The 23,343-nt window shown below is 48.9% G+C and overlaps 1 protein-coding gene across 1 annotated transcript in view; it reads right to left on the bottom strand.

Annotated features, from left to right (window-relative positions):
• Window positions 1-1,241: 1,241 nt before the first annotated feature.
• PPL (periplakin) overlaps window positions 1,242-23,343 on the bottom strand; it is a 95,257-nt gene continuing 73,155 nt past the window's right edge. Inside the window, exons 8-22 of the mRNA XM_077828786.1 lie at window positions 23,139-23,246; window positions 22,246-22,341; window positions 20,455-20,577; window positions 18,932-19,078; window positions 17,366-17,517; window positions 16,287-16,384; window positions 15,455-15,612; window positions 14,350-14,528; window positions 14,128-14,266; window positions 12,621-12,814; window positions 11,279-11,429; window positions 10,690-10,773; window positions 9,765-9,881; window positions 4,622-4,714; window positions 1,242-3,905 (exon numbers count right to left, since the gene is read on the bottom strand). Of these exons, the coding sequence (XP_077684912.1) occupies window positions 1,242-3,905; window positions 4,622-4,714; window positions 9,765-9,881; window positions 10,690-10,773; window positions 11,279-11,429; window positions 12,621-12,814; window positions 14,128-14,266; window positions 14,350-14,528; window positions 15,455-15,612; window positions 16,287-16,384; window positions 17,366-17,517; window positions 18,932-19,078; window positions 20,455-20,577; window positions 22,246-22,341; window positions 23,139-23,246 (4,503 nt within the window). The remainder of the gene's footprint in view (window positions 3,906-4,621; window positions 4,715-9,764; window positions 9,882-10,689; window positions 10,774-11,278; window positions 11,430-12,620; window positions 12,815-14,127; window positions 14,267-14,349; window positions 14,529-15,454; window positions 15,613-16,286; window positions 16,385-17,365; window positions 17,518-18,931; window positions 19,079-20,454; window positions 20,578-22,245; window positions 22,342-23,138; window positions 23,247-23,343) is intronic.

The following is a 23,343-nucleotide window of genomic DNA, read 5'->3' as shown; positions in this document are numbered from 1 at the left end:
TAGCTGCAAGGGTCAGGACAACATACTAATGATCAGCTGCATGCCTTTCTTGCCGGTAAACTTGACCAACAAGCAATTTGTGTTTTTTCCAAAGATATAGGTACAACATTAACATGCACGTTTCTTATATTAAAAAATAAATGTAAGTGTTGGGTGAAAGGTCACCTTTGATTCTGAAATTTGGGTTCCTTTAAGGTATTAAATCAAAAGGCAGGAATCAATTTAAAAAGGAAAAATAAACTGATTTAAACCACTGCATTTTTATTTTGTACTATAAATAGAATTTCCCCATATTTCCCATTCCCTTACACAAATAAATGATACATATAGCTGAACGTGTAACATTAGTCAGTAAAATATCGGTATGAGTGGCTTTTAACCATGAGGTAAGCACGACCGTTCAGAAGGCACCTCCGCATTAGGTTACAGTAGCATACTTTACTACATAATATTGACGTCTCTTTACATGTTTCTGGTGATGTCATATGAAAATACCTCCTTTTAATCTAGGAATTACTGTATCAAATTACAATTCTTTTTGTTCCCCCTCTCCTTTGGCATTAGAGGCACTGAGGTGACAGAAGTCCGTCTGAAACAGCTTTGATTAGATGTGAGTATCATGACTATGAATTAATATGTAAATTTCATTTTTTGTGCACTTAGCTGCCTTTCTCAGATGAAGATACCATCATTCATTCCACTGTATATAATGATAGTGTCTCTCTAGATTTTCATACAGGTGGGTGGCTTACTAGGCTTCCTCTGCTATTCTGGGTGGTCTTGACCTTTTGTCTCTTTCCAGTGGCTCTTTATACAGCTTTGCGGTACCCTCTAGAGAGAAGTTCATACTTGACATAAAAACAAAAAAGGAATGTGCTGAGATATGCAGCCTTTTCTCAGTTGCTAAATTTGAGAGCACATGTTAATAAACAACTTCAGACTTGAAGATGATTTTGTTTGTTTTCAGTTGGCGTGAGTACCTAGGTAAGGTTGTAATGGGGAAGGAAAGATTAATGTAATGTTGACAAATGCATTTTCCACCTCTGGTGTGGCAGTGCTCTTATGCAATGGATGCAGCAAGCAGCATGACTTCATGGCAGCCTCATGTTGGACCATGCAAAGGCTATAGCATTTCGGAAGACATAAAGGATTTGCAGCAATCTGGAATTGTAACAAGTGGTGCAGCTCTGAGCAAGCTGCTGTAAGAAAAGTTTCAATATAGAGTTGAGGGAACATTGTAATTACTTCTTCCCAGACACCAGTACTGCCAGCTCCTGGATGGACATTTCCTTGTTCAGGTAACGATCGTACTGAGCCATGGTTAACTTTCCACTCTTTAAGGCATCCTCAATGGAGAATTCTTTGCCAGTCTTCCTGTCGAGGATCATGGAGGACTCCCCACTAGGTCCCTTTATTGAGATCTCTTCCCAGTCGCATTCCTGGCCCTTCAGCTTGACGAACAAGCTCCATTCGATGAGGCCAAGTTTGTGAGCTTCCTCTGGAGACATCTCCTTCCCAGTGTCGGGGTCTATGACCACAATGGAGCGCCGCAAGTGGTTCTCTCTCTGTTCTCTCTTGATGGCCACTGTCTTGAGGCGGTTCTGAAGTTGCTTAATCTCTGCATCTTTTTCACTGGATAACTTCTTGAGATCTTCCAGCTCTCTCTCCAAAGTCTGGAATCTGGAGTCCAGAGTCACCCTGCTGTCAATCTGGGTCATGTTTCGTAAATCCTGAGCTTCCGTTGCTGTGAGCTCAATCTCGGACTGTAACCTCCTTGTTTCCAGCAGAAGATTCTGCTTTTCTAGGTGGAGCTTGTGGTTTTCCTCCCTCAAGAAATCTAGCTCCTTGGAGGATTTGGAATTGTTGAACTCCACCTCAGATAGTTTGGCCTCGAGGCGGTTGACATTTGCATCCAGCTCCCTCTTACGCCGACTCTCCTCCTCCAGGTTGCTCTTCAGCTTTTGAATCTCGTATTCAGTGTTCCCTTTATCCACTTGGATGCTCTCTGAAAAGACTACTTTCTCCTTTACCTCCATCTTCTCCAGCATGAGGAGCTTCTTCCTCAAGGCTTCCAGCTCAGCCTGCAGGACTTGCCTTCGGTGCTTCTCTTCCTCCAGCTCCAGCTTGAGGAGAGAGTGTTCTTTCTCTTGCTGTGGGTCTTGCTGGAGGATCACTTTCTGTTTCACGGTTACTCTCTCCGTTGTCTCCTTCTCCTGCTGTTCCAGCTCGTTCAGCCTGACCTTCAGCCTCTGCACCTGAAATTCAGCCTCTCTGCGGGCCTGCCTCTCTTTCTCGAGCTCCTCCAACTGACGCTCCAGCTCAGATCTCCTCTGTTGCAGCTTGCGTAGCTCTTCCCGCAGGGAGTCTATCTGCTTCAGCTCACTCTCAATGCTCTGAGAGAAGGAGTTGATCTCTGCTTTCAAGGCAGGATCTTGCTCAAACTTCACCACTTCCTGCTGGACCACTTTCTCCTTCACTTGTGACAGTTCCTCCTCTTTCTGTCTGATCTTCTCTTCCTGGAGCAGCCTCTCCCTCTCCAAGTCAATCTGCTTCTTTTGTTCCTCTGCTAGCTGAGCTCTCAGGGACTCCACTTCCTCCCTGGTCTTGGGGTCTTCCCGGTACTGCAGTATCTCTTGGACGACTTCCTTCATCTGCACTTGAGGTTTTGTGTCTTTCAAGGTCTGAATCTCTTGCTTCAGCTGGTAGATCTCCAGATCAGCTCTCTCAATCGCTCGGGTCCTGTCTACAATTTCTTCCCGGAGTCTCTGCAATTCCTTCTTGGTCTCAGGATCGGTCTTATACTTAATGACCTCCTTGATAATTTCTTTCACCTCCACCTGTCCGCTTCTGTTTCTCAGGTAAGCCAGCTCATTCTGGCAGCTCTTCAGCTGCTCTTCCCCACCTCGGTATCTCCTCTCCTGCTCCACCAGCTCCAGACGAAGGTTGGCTACTTCATTTTCAGTCTTGGGATCTGGGCGGACTATCTCACGTACTTTTTCTTGGACGACCACCTTAGCATTCTCCTCCTCCAGGACCTGGATCTTTCTGAGCAGCTCATCCTTCTCCCTCTCATTGGAACGGCCCTTGGACTTCTCGTCTTCATACTGGCGTCGGAGCTCATTCACCTCCCTCTCTGTTGCCAGGTCTTTCTCCACCTTCAGCACCTCCTTGACTGTGATCTTGCTCTCTGCAATGGCCCGCTCCTTCTCTAGCCGTTTCATCTTGTCCTGCAGGTAGCTGAGCTCCTCCTCTTGTTTCTGCCTCAGGGTGCTCTCCCTTTCCTTGTTCTCCTGCAGCATTCGGAACTCCGCCTCCAGCTGAGGGTCATTCTGCAGCTTCACCACCTCCTTCTCAGTAACCTTCTCCTGCTCTTTGTTCTTCTCATCAGACAGCACGGTGATTTGGTGGCGCAGGAGCGTGACCTCATTTTCTCTGGTTCCTTCCTGCCTCTTGAGGTCCTCCAGCTCTTCTTTCAATTTCAGGATTTCATCCGCTTGTGCCTTGTCCTGCTCAATACGCAGGACCTCCTTAACGATATACTCCTGGCCCCCTTCCCTCCTCTCATGCTCTAGGGCTCGCAGCTTCAGATTTAGGGCCTCCAGCTCATCCTGTAGCACCTGGTTCTTGCGTTGCTCTTCTGCCAGGCTTTGCTGCATTTTGTGGCAGCTCTCATCCAGCTGAGGGTCAGGCACTTTCTTCAGCAGTTCCTTCTTCAGCACAGTTTCCTGGGGCTTCTGTTTCTGTAGATGGAGGATGTCGTTCTGGATGGTTTTGATCTCCCCCTCTAGCTGCTGTCGACGTTGACTCTCGTCATCCAGCTCTTTCATTATTTTCCAGACTTCCTCCTGTGGCCTCTCGGACTTGCTAGTCTGGACAGACTCCTGCATTACTTGTACCTCTGGCTGCTGTCAGTGAAATAAAGAGTGCATGGTAAGGACAACCTTTCTTATTAGCAATCACTACTTGGTGTACCTATCTTCCTTCAGCAGCAAAATGGTAAAACTACTGTGGGATAACTTCAAACTCTAATGGAGAGATCCATTGAAAATGATTGAGTATTGTATATTAGCAAGTCCATGTCCTTCCATCGAACTAGTGCACGGGTTCTTAACCACAGGTCATGACCACCCCATCTTTCTCATACTACCCCATGGAAAATGTGTCTGGCTATGTGGGAAGGGGATCTGTGGGTGGCGCTCATATGAAAAAAGTTGAAAACCATTCAACTAGTGCATCCTAAGATTTACATAACACTCCCTCACACCAAATCGGGAGTGTAATGAAGTCATTGGGTGGGCTAGATTGTTCTTGATGGGTGGGCTCAAATTGGGTTCCTTCTGGAATATGATTTCCAGGATGTGACACATTAGCTAGATCTATTTCTAGTTGGTGAAAAACTGTGTGCAATTCTGCTTTATTAAATATTCTTGTAGAATAAATTGCTTAGCATAAAGTTAATCTACTTTAACGTATGCATAAACCTCCAAAATCCTTCATTGTGGTGCAGATGTGACCATCACCCAGCAGCTGTGATTTTAAGAGGAGGCACAGTGCATGTTTTAGAAGGTCAAGCTCCTAGTTTCATCTCTAGCTAAATCAATTCCTGCTATTCATCAGTTACCTGCCTCAGGAGATTCTGGGCAAATTCCAGGTTCTGCAGCCTCTGTTTATTGACAGCATTAACTTCAGTGAATTTAGCAGCCAGAATTGCTTCCTGTGAAACGGAAAGGCGTTCAGAGAAGGAAGTGGAACCAGAGCTGTTAATCAAGACTTTCTGAATAGAAACAAAACAAATGGCGACATGCAGGACAGGTAGGGAAGTGTATGGCAGGGCAACTGGCTTTTTTCTCAAAACCTTCCCTCTTACTGTGATCTTGTGTTGTGGGTTCTGTTCGAGAGGTTCCATGCACAGAAGTGGAGGTTGCTTACCTGTAACTGAAAGTTCTTTGAGATGTGTATTCCATACATGGGATACGCAAGCGCACGATGGGTCTGTGCGTAGAATTTCTTGGAAGCAATGTCTGTTGGCCTGCATGTGCTCCATAGCTCTCCTTGTGCTCCCAACTGAGGGCATAATGTGCGGTGTGGGCTGTCGTCTCTCCAGTTTCCTATTCTTATGACAGAGTAATGAATTCACGGGTGGGTGAGTAGTGGAATACAGATTGGGGCCATGCGTCTCAAAAGAACCTCCAGTTACAGGTAAGTAACCACCATTTCTTCTAAGTGTGATGAGGTCTTTGTGTATTCTACATGTGGGAGATTAACAAGCAGTAGTCAAACAGGTGGTGGGTGTGAGGATGCAGAAATGATAGCTGACTGTGGTACTGCTGTCCCCATAGCCATATCTGAAGTCAATGACTGTTCCAGGGCATAATGTCTCGGGAAGGTATGCAAGGAGCTCCAAATAGCTGGCCTACATATCTCTAGTGTGATTATGTCTCTCAGAGATGCAGCTGAAGTAGCTTGTCCCCTGGTGGAATGAGCCTTTACCCCTTTGGGGGAGAGGAGAGGGAAGGGGAATACCAGCTAGTTGGTAACAAAGGATAATTCAAAATAGATCTCAGATTGTAAATCTCTGCCCAATATAGGTTGACCTCTTGATCACTTTGCTGCGGAAATAAATATAGTTTAGATATCTTTCTAACCTCCTTTGTTCTTTGCAGATAAAAGGCTAAAGTCCTCCGAAGATCCAGAGCATGCAATCTTCTCTTCAGAGGCATGTGATTTAGGAAAAAAATACAGATAAGTGGATGACCTGACTCATAAACTACCTTGGGTATAAATCTCGGGTGGGGGCATAGAGACTTTTCCTTTGTAGAAGGTAGTATACTGTGGGCCCACCATAAGCTCTCTCAGTTCGCTGACTCTTTTGGCTGACATTATAGCTATCAGAAATGCCACCGTCATGGACAGATGGGTCACAGAGCATGTGGACAGTGGCTCAAAGGGAATCTTAGTGAGAGATGATAGAACAAAATTGAGGTCCCAGGGAGATGCAAATTTCACCACTGGAGGAAAAGATCTGAAAATCCCTTTCAGAAATCTTGATGTGATGTGGGTGTACAGATCGTATGGTTATCCATTGGAGGATGGAAAGCGCTGACTGCAAATATAATACCTGAAGACTTAAGGGTAAGTAGATACTCTAAGATGCAACGACTCCTGATTTGGGTGTGCGAATTTGCCCCCGTGTTGCATTAGAACAGGGGTCGGCAACCTTTCAGAAGTGGTGTGCCAAGTCTTCATTTATTCACTCTAATTTAAGGTTTCATATGCCAGTAATACATTTTAACGTTTTTAGAAGGTCTCTCTCTATAATAAGTAACTAAACTATTGTTGTATGTAAAGTAAATAAGGTTTTTAAAACGTTTAAGAAGCTTCATTTAAAATTGAATTAAAATGCAGATTTTATCAGTTTAGTGTGATCCTTGCCCTTGCTTCTCCTTGCTGAGTTTTCCAATGTCTGGCATGTATTTGGATAGTTTAAGCTGCACACAGGCTTCTGAGTGATCAGTTGTTAACCAGCTCCGAGAGGGATAGAGGACAGATTTCGTGTGTGAAAATACCTGTTCACACAGGTATGTGGATCCAAATGCTGAAAGCATTGCAAATGCAGTTTTCTTCACAGTTAAATTTCACTGGCAGGGACATTCAGCAGGTCAGAATAGAGGCCCCATGATCTCTCTCGGTAGCTTTAAGTGCACTCCGCAGATCTCCAAACTTTGATACCCACAATTCTGAGCTTTTTAACTGAATGAGCTGTATTTTGAAATCTTCAACATCCATCCACTGAAATACAGACAAATCCAAGTCGCTTTTGTTGAACTTCTCAGGTTTAATTAGAAAAGAAAACGTTGGGCCAAATTGCTGGAAATCTTGAAATCTGTCAGAAAATTCTGATTCCAGTTCTTGCATGTACATTCCAATTTCATCGACACTGACAGTGGAACGTGTTGCTAGCTCTTTTATGTGTTGGAAGTAGCAGAAAGTCGAAGTTCAAATATCCCGAGGAAAAAACTTCTAGTTTTACAACAAATGCCTTCCAAGTTTCATAAAGATCCAGAACCGTTTGTCCTGCACCCTGGAGATGGAGGTTGAGCTCGTTTAGGTGAGCGGTGATGTCAGTAAGAAACATGAGCTTACACCGCCATTATTCATCATCCAGTTCAGGGTAGTTTTGTCCTTTTTCCGACAAAAAGGCCTTGATTGCATCAAAACAGTTTACAAAGCGCACCAAAACCTTGCCACAACTTAGCCACCAAATGTTGCTGTTAAGTGAAATGAATGGACATCTAACTTTGCTTTCTTAGGAGCTGACATTTTGTCAAATGTACACCTCAACTTACAGAGGGGGAAAAAATCGTGACAGACGGCATGCACAACATCAAATGCAATGTGCTGTTCCACATGACGTGATCGTGATGTAAGCAGCAAATCAGGACTTTATCCACAAAGGAATTGGAAGGAAAGCATAGCCTAGGCAACCCTTCCTTGACATCAGGAGGACATCTCCCAATGAGTCTTTGCCCAGGACTGCTCTGGAGCAGTACTGAGGAAGCTTCCAAAAGGTCCCAAGCTGGCATTCCCCATTGAGCGAAGATGTCACTGAGAACCAAATCGTGAATCTCCCGTTAGTGGTTTTCAGGAAAGTGTCTTCTCAGACAGTCCACTAGGGAATTTTGCACCCTGGGTAAGTACGATGAAGCTGCTGATAACCATTGTAAGTTATGTACATTCTGGTCTCCCAAGGTGTCCAGATGCCCTGTGCCTTGGGAAGGTCCATGTGCACACCCCAACCCAAGAGGGGGACATTGGTAATGGTGGGTGCCTCGGGTGTTGGTCTGAGGAAAGGGGCACCTACCTGAACCTTTTCTGGTTTTGTCCATCAGACGAGAGAGTCCTAATTCTTGGGCAGAATTGTGACCTTGTCATTTATGATGCCATTCTCTGGGGGTACACTGAGAGAAGCAAGGCCTGTAGGCATTCTAGATGTAGCTTGTTGAACGGCATCACGTGTGCACGAAAGCCATGTGGCAAAGGAGGGAAAGGCAAGTTCTGAGTGACATCCTGGGTCTGAGAGTGACCTGGTTATGAAAGTGCTCAAATGTTTTGAGAGGTAGATAGACTCGACTACGGTACGAGTGTAAAGTGTTGCCCCTATGATGTCTCTGCTCCTTGTGGGGCTGAGCAGAACACGGGTTGCCCTGTGGACCTCCTTGTCGGAGTTGACGCTGAGAAGTCAGTCATCAAGGTACGGGAAGACTGTAAATCCTTCTCTTCTCATCTAAGCAGCCACAACTGGAAAAAACTTTGTAAACATGCTGGATGTTGTGGCCAGACTGAAGGGGAGAACTCTGGATTGGTAATGGTCTTGGTTGAAGAGGAACCTGAAGAACCTCCTATGGGCTGGCTGGATATCAGTATGAAAATACGCATCTTTCATGTTGAGGGCTGCGAACAATGTCTGGGAATATAGGACCTAATAGGAACAGTGAACTTGGATGGGGGAGAGCAAAGATGTACGTCTCCCTGGAAGACATCTCCAACCATCCTGGAGTATGAGGAGAGTCCATTCCTGGAGCCTCTCTGGTCACCCTTTGGGGCCACATTGCTATCTGAGTTCCTGAAGTGGATAGAAGCACTACGAGCTATCTATACCTCATCTTCACCACCGGCGCAAGTGCTGGAACCATAGGATTCATACCCTTGCATGCCGCCGCCTCCTTGTCAAGAAGATTTAGTTGGAACTGAAACCTTAGTACCCATGCACACTGGCTCTCTCGACTCTGATGGGGTCAGGGAGGGAATCCCTTCTTTTTGGGACTGGCATATTAAGGACAAGTCCCTTACTTTCCTGTAAAGCCTTTTCTTTAGGCTTATCAGACTTAGCCTCTGTTCCCAAGCTTGTGCTCAGGGAGGCACTGCCTGCTGAGGGGAGTGAGGGAGATGAGTCTCTGATCTTATTGGGGCTTCATTGCCTTCTCCAGGAGGTGTTTTCTGAGTCTGTTCCCGATCCTCATGAGTTCTGGGGAGAAGAGAGAGGCAGATGCTGCACTTGTCAGAAATATGAGCCTCAGCCAGGCAGCAGAGGCAGCGTTGATGTTTGTCATTCACAGAAGAGGAACGAGGGCAGGAAACAGTTTTTGAATCCTGGGACCTGGGCATAGTCAGCCTGCACCACCCTTTATATCCTTGGTTGGGAGCATGAAAGCTACAGCACCCGTGCGGGCCAGCGGACAGCCATTGCGTATTCTGCATGTGGAGTACCAAGAGGGGCCATCGCTCAAAGAAGAACAATAGTTTCCCTTCCTGCAACCTGCTCTACCAAACGTGTGTAACAGGTAGGACAACTGGGGACTCATGTGGGCAACTTCAGCTACATGGTGCAATATACGATGAAGGATGAGCGAAGATAGCCAAACAGTGGGTTATACAGCTATGAAGTAGCTTGAAAACTTGCATGGTCTTTGCGTAGTATCTATAGCTTACACCAAGAATTTTAACCCCTAAAACCTGTCGTTCCAGCTGAAAGTCGTGTTGGGGGAGATTTCACTGGAACAAAGTGCAGGCTCAGGTACTTTTTTCTCACCCTTCCCAAAAATCTTTGGGATGCTAGATAATTGATCCATTAATGGTGCTGAAGAATTCCCAACCCTGAATGAGGCTGATGTCACAGAAGTGAAAATCATCGTCCTTACAATCACTGATGGCTCCTCAAAGTCATATCCCAGCCTTAGCCTCTCTCAACCCCATCACGGCTTTACCTCTTCTTTCACTTTGGCAGCTGGAGACTGGAGTCTGGGTCTCTTGTTCATGTAGCCATTCCGTCCATTTTCCAGGTCGAGAATGGATCGTAACTTCTCTGCTTCCAGTTCATAGTCCTGCAGGAGAGTGGTGATGTTAGAGAGGTGAGGATGCAGGTCCTCCTGACCTATGCGCCTCACTGCTTGTGAATGGACCCAAACTTTCACCTGTCTTTACCCCAACCCTTGGTCGTCTTTTAAGTAGCTAATTTAGAATGATGGGTCTACAGCAACATCAGTGAGACCTTTCTATCTCATTGGGAATTCCAGTTCAGGCATTGCCTGTCGTGTCTACCCTGCTAATGCACCTTCGTGGTTGTATTGCGACTTCCATATGAAGTGCTTTAAAGCCACTTATCTTCAAGAAGGGAGAATTGACCCCTTTACATACAGGGAAACTGAGACAGATGTTAACTGACGGGACAAAGGCCACAGAGGGAGTTGCTGTGAGAGCAGGGATTGGAACTAAGCTGTCCTTACCTCCCCCATCCTTTTGCTCCATCACTGGGCCGCAGTGGTTTGTTTTTGGCAGCCATTGCTCTCCTATCCCCTATTTCGGTTCGGGAAGGAATTTCCCCCCGGGTCAGACTGGCAGACACCCTGGGGCGGTGGAAGTTCACCTTTCTCTGCTGCCTGGGGCATGGGTCACTTGCAGGTTTAAACCAGTGTAAATGGTGGATTCTCAGTAACTTTGAAGTCTTCAAACCATGATTTGAGGACTTCAATAACTCAGCCAGAGGTTAGAGGTCTATTTCATGAGTGGGTGGGGGAGGTTCTGCAGCCTGCAATGTGGAGGAGTTCAGACTAGATGATCATGATGGACCCTTCTGACTTTAAAGTCTGAGTCTATTGAAAACGCCTCTGGTGACAGAATCACACTCCTTACCTTCACTGCCTGCTGGTACCGCTGGGCATCAGCGGAGACTTTCTGTACCTCCTGCTCCTTTTGTGCAATATCACCCAGCAGCGTCTATAAACAGACAAACGGCACAGGAAAAGCATGAACCAAGCAGTATGGCATTTTAGGGGGCTCCAGTTAAAGCTACACCTAGGGGATGGTCTGAATTCTTTTCTTTGTTTCCTCAATTCTCTGAACATGATTTGAATGGGTGCAGCTGCCCCTCACCTATTTTCTGGCTCATTGGAGGGTTCTCCTCCCAGTGGGACATGTCCCCTCCAGGGTAGTACTCATGGGCAAAGTGCAGTAGCACTGAATAATTCTGTATTAAGGACAGCACTAGATTTCAGATTGAGGTGGATTTCCAGTGCCCTACCTCTGTATTAGCTAAGCAGGAACTCTTCATCAAACAAACAAGGACATATTTACCCCCACTCTATCCTTAACCCCTGTTGTAGCCGCTGCTGGCATCTCCCCACGCAGCAGTCCTGATCAGTGTTGGTGACTCTGAATGTGAAGTGTGGGGAAGATGTTGAGAGGCTCCCTGCAGTATGTGGCTCAGAGGAGAAGGAATTACCATTTGGTTCTTCAGCTTCGTTTCCACTTGTTGGATGTTGTCCGTCTCCTGCGGCTCATAATTCGGAATGTTACAAAGAAACTGGTTGACTTCATTGTAGCCGGAGCGATAGGTGGAATAGGATGATTTTGCTTTCTGCAGGGTCCGAGATCTGCAAGGGGGATATGAGATGTAATACTTCCCAAGCTAGTACAGTTTCTGCAAATGTCTCTGGCCCCACCCCTCCCACAGACACAAACTTGGGGCCTGAGTTTTCCCCCAGGAGGAGTCGTCTTCTGCAGGATCCTACGTAGTATTTCCTAGGAGGTCTTTTCTTCAGGTCATGTTAAAACATGCTGTGGTTTTATACTCCTTCCTCTGCTTGCAGGTCTAGGTCAGGGTGGAGCGTTGTGAAATTCAGCTGTGCTGTATATAACAAAGCACTCCATACAGGGCCCATCTCTCACCGGTCTATTATGGACCCCAAGCACCAACAGTTCGTCAAACCACACTATGATTAGCTCGGAGGATGCGGTGGAATCCACGGTGACATTGGAATATAACTATTGATAGGCATGGCAGCGTACAGTGTGCCAGCCCAAAAAGTGTCTGTGTCCTGAGAATCTTAGAATCCAAAGATGTGCGTGCAATAGAGCACAGACCCGACTAAGTCAAAGCAAGCAGTGGGGTGGGGCCAGCACAGGCAGTGTCATTGCCTAGTTGGGTATTAAGGGAATCATTGGGTGGTGGAGTATGCGGCCAGCAAGTGCTTGGAGGTTATGTCAGGCGTCTGGCACAGTGTGAAGGCGGCTGGGTAGTGGAGAGTGGGTGAAAGAGGAAGGGAGTGCGAGTGGAGTGTAGGTAAAGGAAGCAGAAGGTGGATAAGGACAAATACATGCAAAGCTCTGAAGGGGCTTGATCTTGATGTGGAAAGGAAATGAAGGCTGGTGAAGGGAGGACACGTAGTCAGAGGCAGGAGGGAGAGGCTGTGCTGGAGGGGAATTCATTCATCCTTCCTTCAGCCCTTGTGGAGAAACTGGTCAGTCTTATAACAACTCCAGTCTCCACTAAGAGAGCGCTTAAGTGCCAAAGGCCATCCAGATCTGCTCAGCCTACCCATGCTGAAGAACCATCCATGCTGCCTTCCCTAGACCTGTAATGCCAAACTCCCATCAGCTCTAGATGCATCCATGTTGATCACCCATCCCTGTATCCCTAGGGACCATATTGCAATTCCTCCAGACTTGATTCCATTCCTATCAGTTGTATTCTGTTGTAAAAATCCATGTGCTAGGAGACAAGGGACTCCCTCTCCTAACCTGTATCTCCAGTGCTCAGCCAACAGCCTGTCCTGGAGTCTCACCTGTGGTCAATTTGCTTGCTGAGGTTGTTGAAGCGCTGGTTGAGTTTGTGGAGCTCAGCTTCCTGGCGTTCGAGGTCAGGGCAGTGCTCCTGAAAGCGGCTGGCAAGGGTGGTTGAGCACGTCTTTGTTTTTTGCAAATTCTGCTCTGCCTCATTAAGCAGAGACTTCTTGGACTGCAGCTCCACGCCCATGGCCTGGAATGGGAGTAGGAGAACGATAGGGTTGTTAAATCCTAGGCTTTCACCAAGTATCTTTCCGACATAGCTTAGCTGCGGTTCTAGCTTTAAAGAAAGAAGTTCGCTGATCATTCATGAGTGTTCCTTGCATTCCTACTCCTCTAACCCTTTCACCCCTGAATTCTTTGCTACCCCATCCAATTGCACCCAGATCATGACTCATAGGGTGAGAGGCATGGCAAATATTACTTCAGCTGATGTGATTAAACCAGTTAGGAAAGGCTTGGCTCGGTGCAAAATTTCGTCGGTATGCAGGATCCGTCTTTTGATCTAAGTGATTGACTGCTGCCCAGCCCTGCAAAGACCATGGATGCAAAGCAAGAAGGAAGAGTGCTCGGCCTGCTTCCAGTGAAATGGGTGTGGTGCTCTGCATCAGAATGCCCTTCTGTTCTAGCAGCACCCGGCATCGGCATTGCGGGCGAGGTTAGAGGATGGCCAGGCTTGTGCTAATGCTACAGATAGTGCTGTGTCCTGGCTGTGGAAGGGTGACACTCAGGCCCCAGGCCTGGGGATTCTAGACAAAGGCTAGGAGCCATCCAGTAGATCTGTTGGGGAGGAAACCACTTCTCTCTTATTCTGACTTCCCCCTTTTCTTAATTTTTAAGGTAACAGTGTTTGTGAAAAGTGCTGAAGATTTAAGTCCTTCGTCCCTGTCACTGCAATAGCTTTTGCATGCTTACCTGCACCCTGTTCCTGAGAGGCACATCTAGAGGCTGTCAGGCATCGGCCCATTGAGTTCTTGGCCTTTCCATTGAGCTTACCCACAAGGATGCAGATTGGGATAGGTGACTTTTCTGACGGATACCCATTGACTAGGACCTAGAGGTTGCTACTCAGCTGTGTGGTCCCTGAGCAATTCTATCATCCGAATTCCAGTGGTAGCCCTATAGTCAAGTCAGTAGTGCCTGCCAGGCATTAGAATTTTGGCTTGGTGAGTTAGGAGGCGCTCATTTAAGGGATGCACATTGGTGGCAATGAGGCAGGGACCATCCCCCTGCATGAGCACCTTGTGCTGAGAATCCCTTGTGCTCCAATGAAGTCTGTACAGAGACCACCCACTGTCAAGCAACCTCCTGTCTCAGGACTGCTGACACATTGATGAAAATGGAACGAGTCCAGGTCTTTTCTCCACCTTTGTTGAAGATCATCTCCACTAACCCATTGGTGTTTTGGTTGGTCCCTTGAGCAGACACCTGGGCCAGGTTTTCTAGTGTATGTCTGTTTATTGAGCATGTTGATAGGTTAGAGAACTGGTTGAAGAAACCACTTACCAAGAGCTCCTCTTTCTTATGATCTAGGGCCCGCAAGTCCTCTGGCACAGTATCCTCTGTCACCAGTTTGTTTTCATATGCAGACAGCAGGTCTCTGCCTTGCTGAAGGCTCTTCTCAAGGCGATTGGCCACATCCACTCTGTAAATACAAGAAGAATGTTACTGCATTCCCCTGCCACCACTGAAAAGTCTGGATTCAGCCCAGCGGGAGCTATAACATACTTTTCCTGGGCAGCACCGAGCAGTTGGCCCACTTGGTCGTACTTCTTCTTAGTGTCCTCTACCTTGTTCCTCAACAAGGTGGCATTGCCAGTGTTGGGCGCTGTGTCAATAAAAGCCTCACACTCCTGGATCTTCTTTGCTTTTTCAGGCTCGATGCAGCGGACCTCATTGGAGATGTTCTGCAATGAGAAGAAAGTCCTTACAGACGCTGAACAGGGCTCTAGCGACTGGATGACGAACAAGGCAGCAGCAGGGAGGTTTGCACTGAGGCAGGCCCCCTGTTCCAGATAGGTGGGGAGGATTTTGTGCCAGGTGGGTCTCAGCCTGTTGAGACAAGGTGATGTTTCTTGAGGGCACTGAGGATCAAACAGCAGCATAGTTGCTCCAGGATAGCATTTCTTTGTAGGATCATGCCATTGTGATGCAGGGATGAAACTGCAAACTGTGTTAAGGGTTTTGGACCCGAGCAGCCAATATTCCCTCATCCACCCTATTTTAATGTTCAAGACTGTGTCCCCTCCGTTCACTCTACCTCTATCCCACTCGTATTCTTTCTGTAAACTGAGGCCCTTAATGAATAGCCCCTAGCTATGTTATGGCCATTTTATCTTACTAGATGTTTCCTTTCTGACTGCATCATGGTGGGAAGAGAGATCTGAATTTCCTGCCAAGACAATGGCAGGGGTCTCATCAGTCAGAGCAAGAAGGTTGGCTTGCTTTGTATGTTCAAGGAATCTGCCAGGGCTGTTAATGGAAAAGGAGAAGCCATCTAATTGCATGCAAGCAATGATGCTTTTGGGAGTTGGTGCATGAGGAACAATTGCATCTAAGAATAGTGACATTTTGGTACCTTTCCTTTTCTTTCCTAATACAGGGAGAGGGGTTTTATGGAGTTAGGCTTGCAGCTGTGCATTGGCAGCCATGAGGTTGGTAGCTGAATAAACAGACATTCAAATGATCCTTTTATAGTCATAGGGTGATTCTCTAGCTGGCTTTTCTGCTGTGGTGTTTCCTGTGCCAAGGTTGCTTTCATGGCTCTTGCTACAGTAATTAGCCTATGAAGTGGGCAAATGACCTTCCCTATCTTCTTCTCCATGTCCGTTACCTTAAGGTCCTTTGAGCGCTCAGCACTGTCCTGCACTGCCCGGCTGTGCTCCAGTGGGGGGCGTAGGTTTGCTGTTATTGCCTTCTCCTGCTTGTCTAGGTCGCTGTTCACTTTCTCCAGTCCCGCTAGCAGCTGGCGCACCTGTATGGATGCAGCATCTAGATAACCAGAGGATGTTGAGTTAGAGGCCATGGGAAGTAGGGGCTGGGGTTAGACCCAGACACACACACACAGAGAGAGAGAGAGAGAGAGGGAGCTGGGTGAAAACCAAAACCGCAGCTCCTACTACCGCAATCCTGCCCCCAACCCTTGGACATTTGGGCTATTAGAAATCTGCATCTTAGCTTGGTGGCTCCAGTCCGTTTCTTGATGCTGCTCCGTGGCCAGCATGAAAAAAGCCATTGCAGGAGGTGCTTCATCATGCACAGCTGGGGTCCATGATACAACTGAGGCACAGAGACTGAGTGACCTGCCTGACTCCCTGTTCCAGCAACGCCATCCCATTATTTCCATGAGAAGAAAATAAGATGGTCACTTGTGGTGGCTGTGGCAACTACTTTATCCCATTTTACCTTTGAAGAGAACAGAAGTGCTAGGAGCTGTCAGACATCCATATAGCTGACTACAGAGCAAACTATCTTCCGGCAGGATGAAGAGAAGGAGAAATCTCTTGCAGGTCCTGGCCAAGAACATATGGAGGACCAGGTGACCCAAGAATGGAAGCCAGAGCCCACTGCCACCGGTTCCAACTGAACTCCCAATATTCTTTGGTGCTCCTGACCCTAGGACTCTGCAAAGGCTTTGTCAAAAGGATCCAGGTATGAAGACTCACCTCCAATGCCATCAGCCTTCAGCCTTTCATAGCGTTGCTGTAATGCATTCTTGCTGCTGGCTGTTTTCTGCTTCACACTCTGATACTGACTGGCAATGCTATACAATGAGACAGTGTGTGAATTGAATGTTCCTTCACCCTTTCAGTGTCATATGCATCCAGTTGGCCAGTAACATCAGGACTGTCACCCATGTGCCATTGAACCTATTGCCCCTGCCATATGGGAGAGCATTTCACCATAACCAAGGGACTTCTCCTACTCACAAGGGTGCATCTCCCTCTCTGGACAAAGCCCTGGATGGTGGTAGCATGACCCATCCACTGTTGTTCAGCTGCACTGAGCCCCTAAGCGTGGGCAAAGCTGGTGTCTTTTCCAGTCCCCCTGCAGAGGAAGTGGAGAAAGGGGCTGCCTTGAATTGCTTTCTGGCAACCCGGCTCTGGTGCTGGTGGATGGGCAGAGCAGGGCTGCTGGGTTCTGGAAAGAGCCATTTGCTTCTCCCCTGACAATAGCAGGGTTGCCATAAGGTGGAGACTTGGAGGGCTGTGAGGGGAATATAGGACAGTCCCACTAACATTGCTGTGTCGAAACAGTCCCTGAATCTGCCTGGCTGGTGTCTGTATTTGTAGCACTAAGTGTGAATGGTCACACAGCACATTTGAATTCTGGTCACGTGCCACCTGATGCATGCTGGGCATACTCTAAGAAGCTTCTGCAGCTCACAAAGTGCTTTATCAAGGAGGGTCAGCAACCTTATCTCCATTTTCCACTGAGAGAGCAGCCTTGACCACTGAGGAGCTAAGTACATTTAATAGCTTCTTGCTGCATTTCTCTCTCGGGACAGGAAGGGTTTAGGTTTCAGAAAAGCTAGAAGGACAAACTGCCTTGGTCAGGCCTTAACCCTAGAGCGTGGCCCAGTGAAGCACTTTCCACCCCTGTGGATTCATTTCCATGATTCCGTGTTGCTTTGGTTCCGAAAGAGCAAAGTGTTACCCACGTGTGTCTTAGGCACAGCAGGAAGGAGAAGCTCCAGTCACACCCAAGCTCAGGCTACACTGAAAAGGGACCTGACTGCACGTACTTGTCAGTGAGAGCTAGCGCTTCAGGGTCTGTGGGAGGAATCATGAAGCAGACCCCTGGGATGTGGATCTTGTTTCCTGAGTTGTCTGTTACATCCCAGATGTCACTGTCGTTCTTAGTCAGGGTGTATCGGGCTCCACGGGTAACCTGGCCCTAGGGCAGAAATCAGTCATAGCTGCCAGTCAGTTAATAACTACCACCACTCTGGTCTAGTACATGCATGCCTGGGACACAGGCCCGGGTGGGGCCCTGTCTGGCCAACCTGGCTAACACACAGCCCTACAGCTTTTCCCAGGCAGGCATGTGTTCCCACCCCTGCCATCAGGTGAGTAGTAGAGGTTCTTAAAGAAAATACAGCGTGTTCCCCTTTGGGGGACCCACTTGCCTGCTGGCAGGTTATAGATCAATGCACATACAGAGCTGCTAGCACCATCCCAGTGTCCAGGCCCTAGTACGAGCAGCCACACCACCACCATCTCTGCAATCCTCAGAGTACCTCTGTACAGCCAGGGGTGTGTTGAGCTTCCTTCAACAAACTCTAAATGGCCACAGCGAGCCTCAGGCCCCTACCCTTCCCTGGTCCCTCCTCTGCTTGCTAGCAGGAGAAACGGCCTTTGGGTCTAGTGCTAATCTCATCTGGATGTGGGATGGGTTAGATACAGAGTGCTTATCTTCACACCCTGTGTGTGGACCACATAAGCCTCTTTGGGATACCACCTCCCTTAATCCTCCCAGTCCTGCTCCCGCCCCCTGCTTGCATCACTTTACAAGGGATGGTTACACCAAGGAAACTCCATTGTGAGGATGGGGTTGAGGCAGCACCATGCAAATAAACTCCTTTAAAGGGGCTAGTTGGGGCTGGCAGGCTCCAGCCCTGCCTTTTGTATCGGTGCTGTTCCTTGCCTTCCCTAAGGTGCAGGCTTGTGGCTCCGCCATGGGTAATCTCTCTCCCCTGCTCTAACTTAGCCAGATTGCTTTGCTTCTGTCATCCTGTGCACTAGCTCCTCCAGCATTGCTGTCACACGGTACTCAGCCAGGAGCACGTGCAAAGGATCATGGTGGAATTTATATTAGCAAAAGGCCTGGCAAAGGGAGACAGAGAAGTGCTTGGGGGTTGAGTTTAATTAGTCACAAGGTGCCTGCGCCCCGTTATTATCCTGGACTGGGCAACAACCACCAGGAAGGTGCACAGCTTCTAAATGTGACAACAGCCAACCTGGGAGTGCTCCACAGGCTACAGGTCAAGGAGGCTCTAACTTCAGGAGGCTCCTTATACAATGTAGTGTCTTACTTGAATCCCATAGAGTCTCTGTAGGAGAAATGACCCTCAAGGCTAGTTATGTCTGGCTGCTGTCACAAGCCACAGTCGTGCCCCCCACATCTCTCTTTTCCGGGCAGGGCCAAGGCCTTGGCCAGAATAAGTTATATTTTAATACCTAAGCACCAGGAAAACTCTCTCTCTTAACCAGGTTCCCATTGAGTGGGAGGCATGGAATGGGTGAGCCATTTTCCCTGCAGTGCCCCCGCCCCGTAGCCCCAGGATCCGGTTGTTGGAAGAAAGGTTTACCTCCTCGCCTTCGTAGTCACAGAGTGCCTCCACAGGGATGGGCTTGAGCGGGCTCTCCCGGCGGTACTTCAGAGGCAGCACCTGCAGGCTGTGCGTCTGCAGGGACTTCACCACTGCCTCATACTTGTCCAAGGCCTTCTCCTGGTCCTAGGGGGAAAGGAAAAGCCATGACGAGGTGGGAGGTCTTCAAATGTGCCGCTGCCACCCGTGGACCACCAGAGGGCTGTGCATGTGGCATGTTGGCCATGGAAGGGAGACCTTTTCCGCCTGAATGGGCCATGGAGACAGCTGCTGGGCCAGCCTGAAATGCTCCCTCGGGCCCTGGGTGGCGGAGCTGATTTGTAAAGCCTGGACATCATCTCATCTACTCTGGCCCTTTTAAAAGAGATGTTTGGTGTTGAATATTCACACTGCAAAATGTCAAGAAATAGGAAAATGTTCTCCTCAGCGGTGATGCCTTCCCTTCGCAGAGGCTGAGGTGCTGTTCAAGTCTCGGTCTCCTGCTGGCATTTCCCATTTCCACAGGCAAGCGGCGCTACTGCTGCCCATGGGCACTGAGTGGAGGGTGTGAGCAACCTGAAGGGGAGAATGCGCTTGTCTGCTCTTTCCTCTCCTTAACTGCGGTGGGCCATTGCCACAGCCACAGTGGAGATGTGCAAAGGAAATGCTTGTGATATCAGCAGGAGAGGGGAGCTTGTCGGGGGGAGGGAACGAGAGAAGGGACACATATGAACTTGTCTTTGTTATTTGGCATTCACTAGTAACACAGACATTGAGGGTTTGTGTAATAAGTGAGGTGTGACAGCCAGGGGCCCAGTGCCTCCTAGGGAGACAGTGGGGTGGGACCAGTACAAATGCGGCCACTACCAGTAAACGTCTCTAAGGACATGTCCTTGACCAATGATCAGAAAGAAAGTTTGCTCACTGCCCAGCACCTTCCCCACCCGGGATCATACGCTTACCCCCAGCCCCCAACACTTGGGACCAGCATTGAACCGGAGGCTGGAGAGGGGTTTGGGGGCATGGGGAAGAAGGAGGGTGGCTGGCTGCCTGCACTGGGGTGGAGGCATGTCCATTACTGCGTGTGTTGGCTGTGCAGCGCTCTGGCCTGGGAGCAGCCCAGTTGCTCTGCCTGTCTTTTCCCTGGGTGGGTGGCTCTGTGGACGAACGTTTCCCTCGGGTGGTTCTGCCAAGTCCCATGACAATCTAATGAGGCTCCCAACCTGAGCAAGTAGGAGTGTGATGGGAGAATCCCAACAGTTCAGCCCCATGCTCCCTCGTCTCGTCATGGAAGATGTAGTAGGAGGCCAAAGGGGAAGACAGGGTGTGGCCAGCACAGAACAATGAACAGGTGACTGCAGAGGGACAGAAGTGTCCAGGCCGTAGTGCCTGCCATGGGCAGAGACTGGGCAGCCCACCAACCCACTTGCACCCTTCTAGGCAGCACCTGCTCTGATGCCACAAAGGTTCTTCCCATCACCAAGGCCAGTGTCATGCTCTTCTGTTATTGTGCTGCTACTCACATCCAGCTCCCTGAGAAGCGACTCTAGCTGGTATCTGTCCTTGAAGTCAGGGTTGTATTTCTGGTCCAGGTCTGTGTCCACCTTCTTCAACAGCTCCTGGGCATCCGTAGCATTCTTTTGGAACTGCAGGAAGGCCAAGCAAGACTTGTTTAAAAGAGAACCCCCAGCTGGCAGAGAGATCTGACCCCTGCATGGGCTAAGGACAGGTGGGTGCTGTGTCCTCTCTGAGCCTGCCGGGGGCCCGGCCTGTGAGGCTGGACCAGGGCCGAGTGAGCCCCAGGGTAGCAAGGCGCGTGGGGGTGGGGTGGTTCCTTTGCAGCCTCATCCAGCACTTCCTCTGCTCTGCTCAGTGCTCGTTGGGGGTGGTTGAGAATTTGGCTCTGTCTTTTCATGTCTCCATAGTGTTGGGCTGATGCCCTTTGGTACTAGGCTGGAGGAGTCTTGCAGGAAGAGACCCAAGTGCCCTGCAGCCCCTGAGCCACTTCTTCTCAGTAATCCCCCCGCCCCCAAGGGGAAGACACATGAGCATCCCTCCTGTCTGTTTAAACATCCCACCATGGATCATTCCTCCGGGTGTTAGCACACCTAGGCCCCTGCTCTTGCTCTGCCTGTCCCCGTGCTCGGAGCGTCTGCATGGCCCCATGCAGCGCCCCATGCCATCAGGCAGTTCTCCGGCAGGGAAGCAGTGAGGGCCGGGTTCAGCCCCTGCCTCCAGCCAATGTGGAAATATCACATTGGGATTCCTCCAGCACTGCCCTGCCCCACCTTAGGGATGTGGGGAGTGGCTTGATTGTTGAGAGGCAGGACAGCTTAGGACTTGCTCCCCTCACCATGCACTGTCGGGGACCAGCCCTGAACCTGCATGGCAGTGATCACCCTGGGGGAGGTGTGACGTGCCTGTCTGAGACACACCCTCAGGAACGGATACCACCCCCTCATTTCCCATCTGCACTTGCTCTGTCCCTCCCTCCCTCAACTGCTTCTCTTCTCAGTACCCTCTGGAATGTGTTCTTCCCTGTTCCCAGTCAAGCCCAGAGTTCCTGGGCACAAAGGTGTTGAGGGCTCTGGGAACTGAACTGCTCCCTGGGGTGGAAAAGGGAATTCGGACAACAGAAGGCAGTAAATGAACCCCTCAATCCCTTTTTCATGCTTGAGGATTTCACAGCAGAAGCTCTGCTCGCTGGGAGTCTTATTCTAGGGTTATCTAGAGTGTCTGAGCCTCACGTTCACCAATGCATTTATCCTCACAATGCCCTTTGGACATTGGGAAGTATTGTCCCTGGCACAGGTGGGGGATGAGGCACAGAGACTCAGGCCCAGAGCCTCAAAGGCTCTGTTGGTTTCAGAGACAGGAGTCTAAATACCTTGAGGATCTGGGCCTGAGTGACTTGCCCAAGGTCACACAGGATGCCTGTGGCAGGCAGGAATTAAACCCAGCTTGCCTGTGCCCAACCACAGAACCAACCTTCTCCTCGCGAGTGGTTTCTCCATCTCTTGATAGCTTCAGAGTGAGTCTGGTGCCTCTCTGGCTGATGTGCTTTAGTCAAACACAGCTTACTAGGCTCATTACAGGGTAACTCTGGCCTGTGCTATGCATGATCACAGTGTTCCCTTTGGGCTTTGAAATCTATGAAACTCTTGAGTCTAGTATCCTGGCTTTTAGCAGTGGCAGATAGACACTAGAGCACATGGTGCTTGTTCCCCACATTCACAGATCCCTCAGAACACAGCATCTGCTCTCCCAGGGCCCACTGAGAAGTAGGAGCCTTCCTGGCCTACGGGCTCTGGTACCTGGTGATAGTCCTCCATGAATTTCAGATGGCTCTCCTCACAGATCAGCAAGTTGAGATACTCCTTCCAGTCAGCGTGGACAGCCTCCATGTGAGCCTATGACACAATGGGAGCAGCCGGCATGTTACAAAGGCTTGTCGCCTGCCTCAATGGGTGAATACCAGCTCTGGAGAAGAATCCCAGGGAGGCATTTACATGGTGACACAATCATAAATGGGGTATGAGACCAAGAATAGTAGCAATGGGTAGCAGGAGCAGCACATTAGCCAGTTTTCCTCTGGGAACTGAAGGCTTGGAAGCAACTCGCCAGATTGCTATCGGGCTAAATTCTCTCTTGGTGTAACGCCACTGGAGTCAATGGAGTTACTCCAGGAGTGAACCTAACCAAACATGTTTGCTACCCAGGGGAAAGTGCCACCTTCCATTTCCACTGAACGAATCCTCGTGGGCAGCCTAAGACCAGAGCCGGAAATCCACATGTCCGAGCAGAGTTGCTCGGGAGAGCGGGCTAGAATATGGGACACATTTTGGGGGACAAATGTGAAAAAAACAAATGTTGGGTTTTTTTTAACCAGCTCTGCTTGTCAGGGGAGGAACAAGATAACAGGCCTGGCGGAGGTGAGGTAATGGGATCCCTGTTTTACCCAATTTATACACTTGTAGTAGAAGGGAGCCTTTTGGTTGGCATTCGGCAGCTCAGGAAGCCATGCAAAGCTGAGGAGCCATTATAGGGTGAGTGCCAATACAGGACAAAGGGCAGGGGAGTTTTCTCCATGGACTGTCATCTCAGGGTGCTGGGTCAGGGTCAAGTAGGCATTTCCTGGATGGGATGGTGTTCTCTCCAGGGTATGCAGGGAAAAGATATACCTGTTAGCATTCTCTGGGACACTCACCTCAATGGGGTTCTTCCCAGGGTGGTTTTGGGCTAGTAGCTGGTCTCCTTCCGCATGCAGTTTGTTGACAGCCTCCTCTCTCTCTTCTAGATTGCAATTGATGAAGTTCTAGACAGAGGCAGTGAAGGTGTCAGGCTCAGAAGGGAATGCTTGGAGGGGACCCCTTACTAACAGACCAGAACACAGGAACCCAGCAACAGCAGGG

This window comes from Eretmochelys imbricata, chromosome 10 (assembly GCF_965152235.1).
Source record: "Eretmochelys imbricata isolate rEreImb1 chromosome 10, rEreImb1.hap1, whole genome shotgun sequence".
NCBI classification, from domain to species: domain Eukaryota; kingdom Metazoa; phylum Chordata; order Testudines; family Cheloniidae; genus Eretmochelys; species Eretmochelys imbricata.
This window is presented reverse-complemented; position numbering and strand designations above follow the sequence as displayed.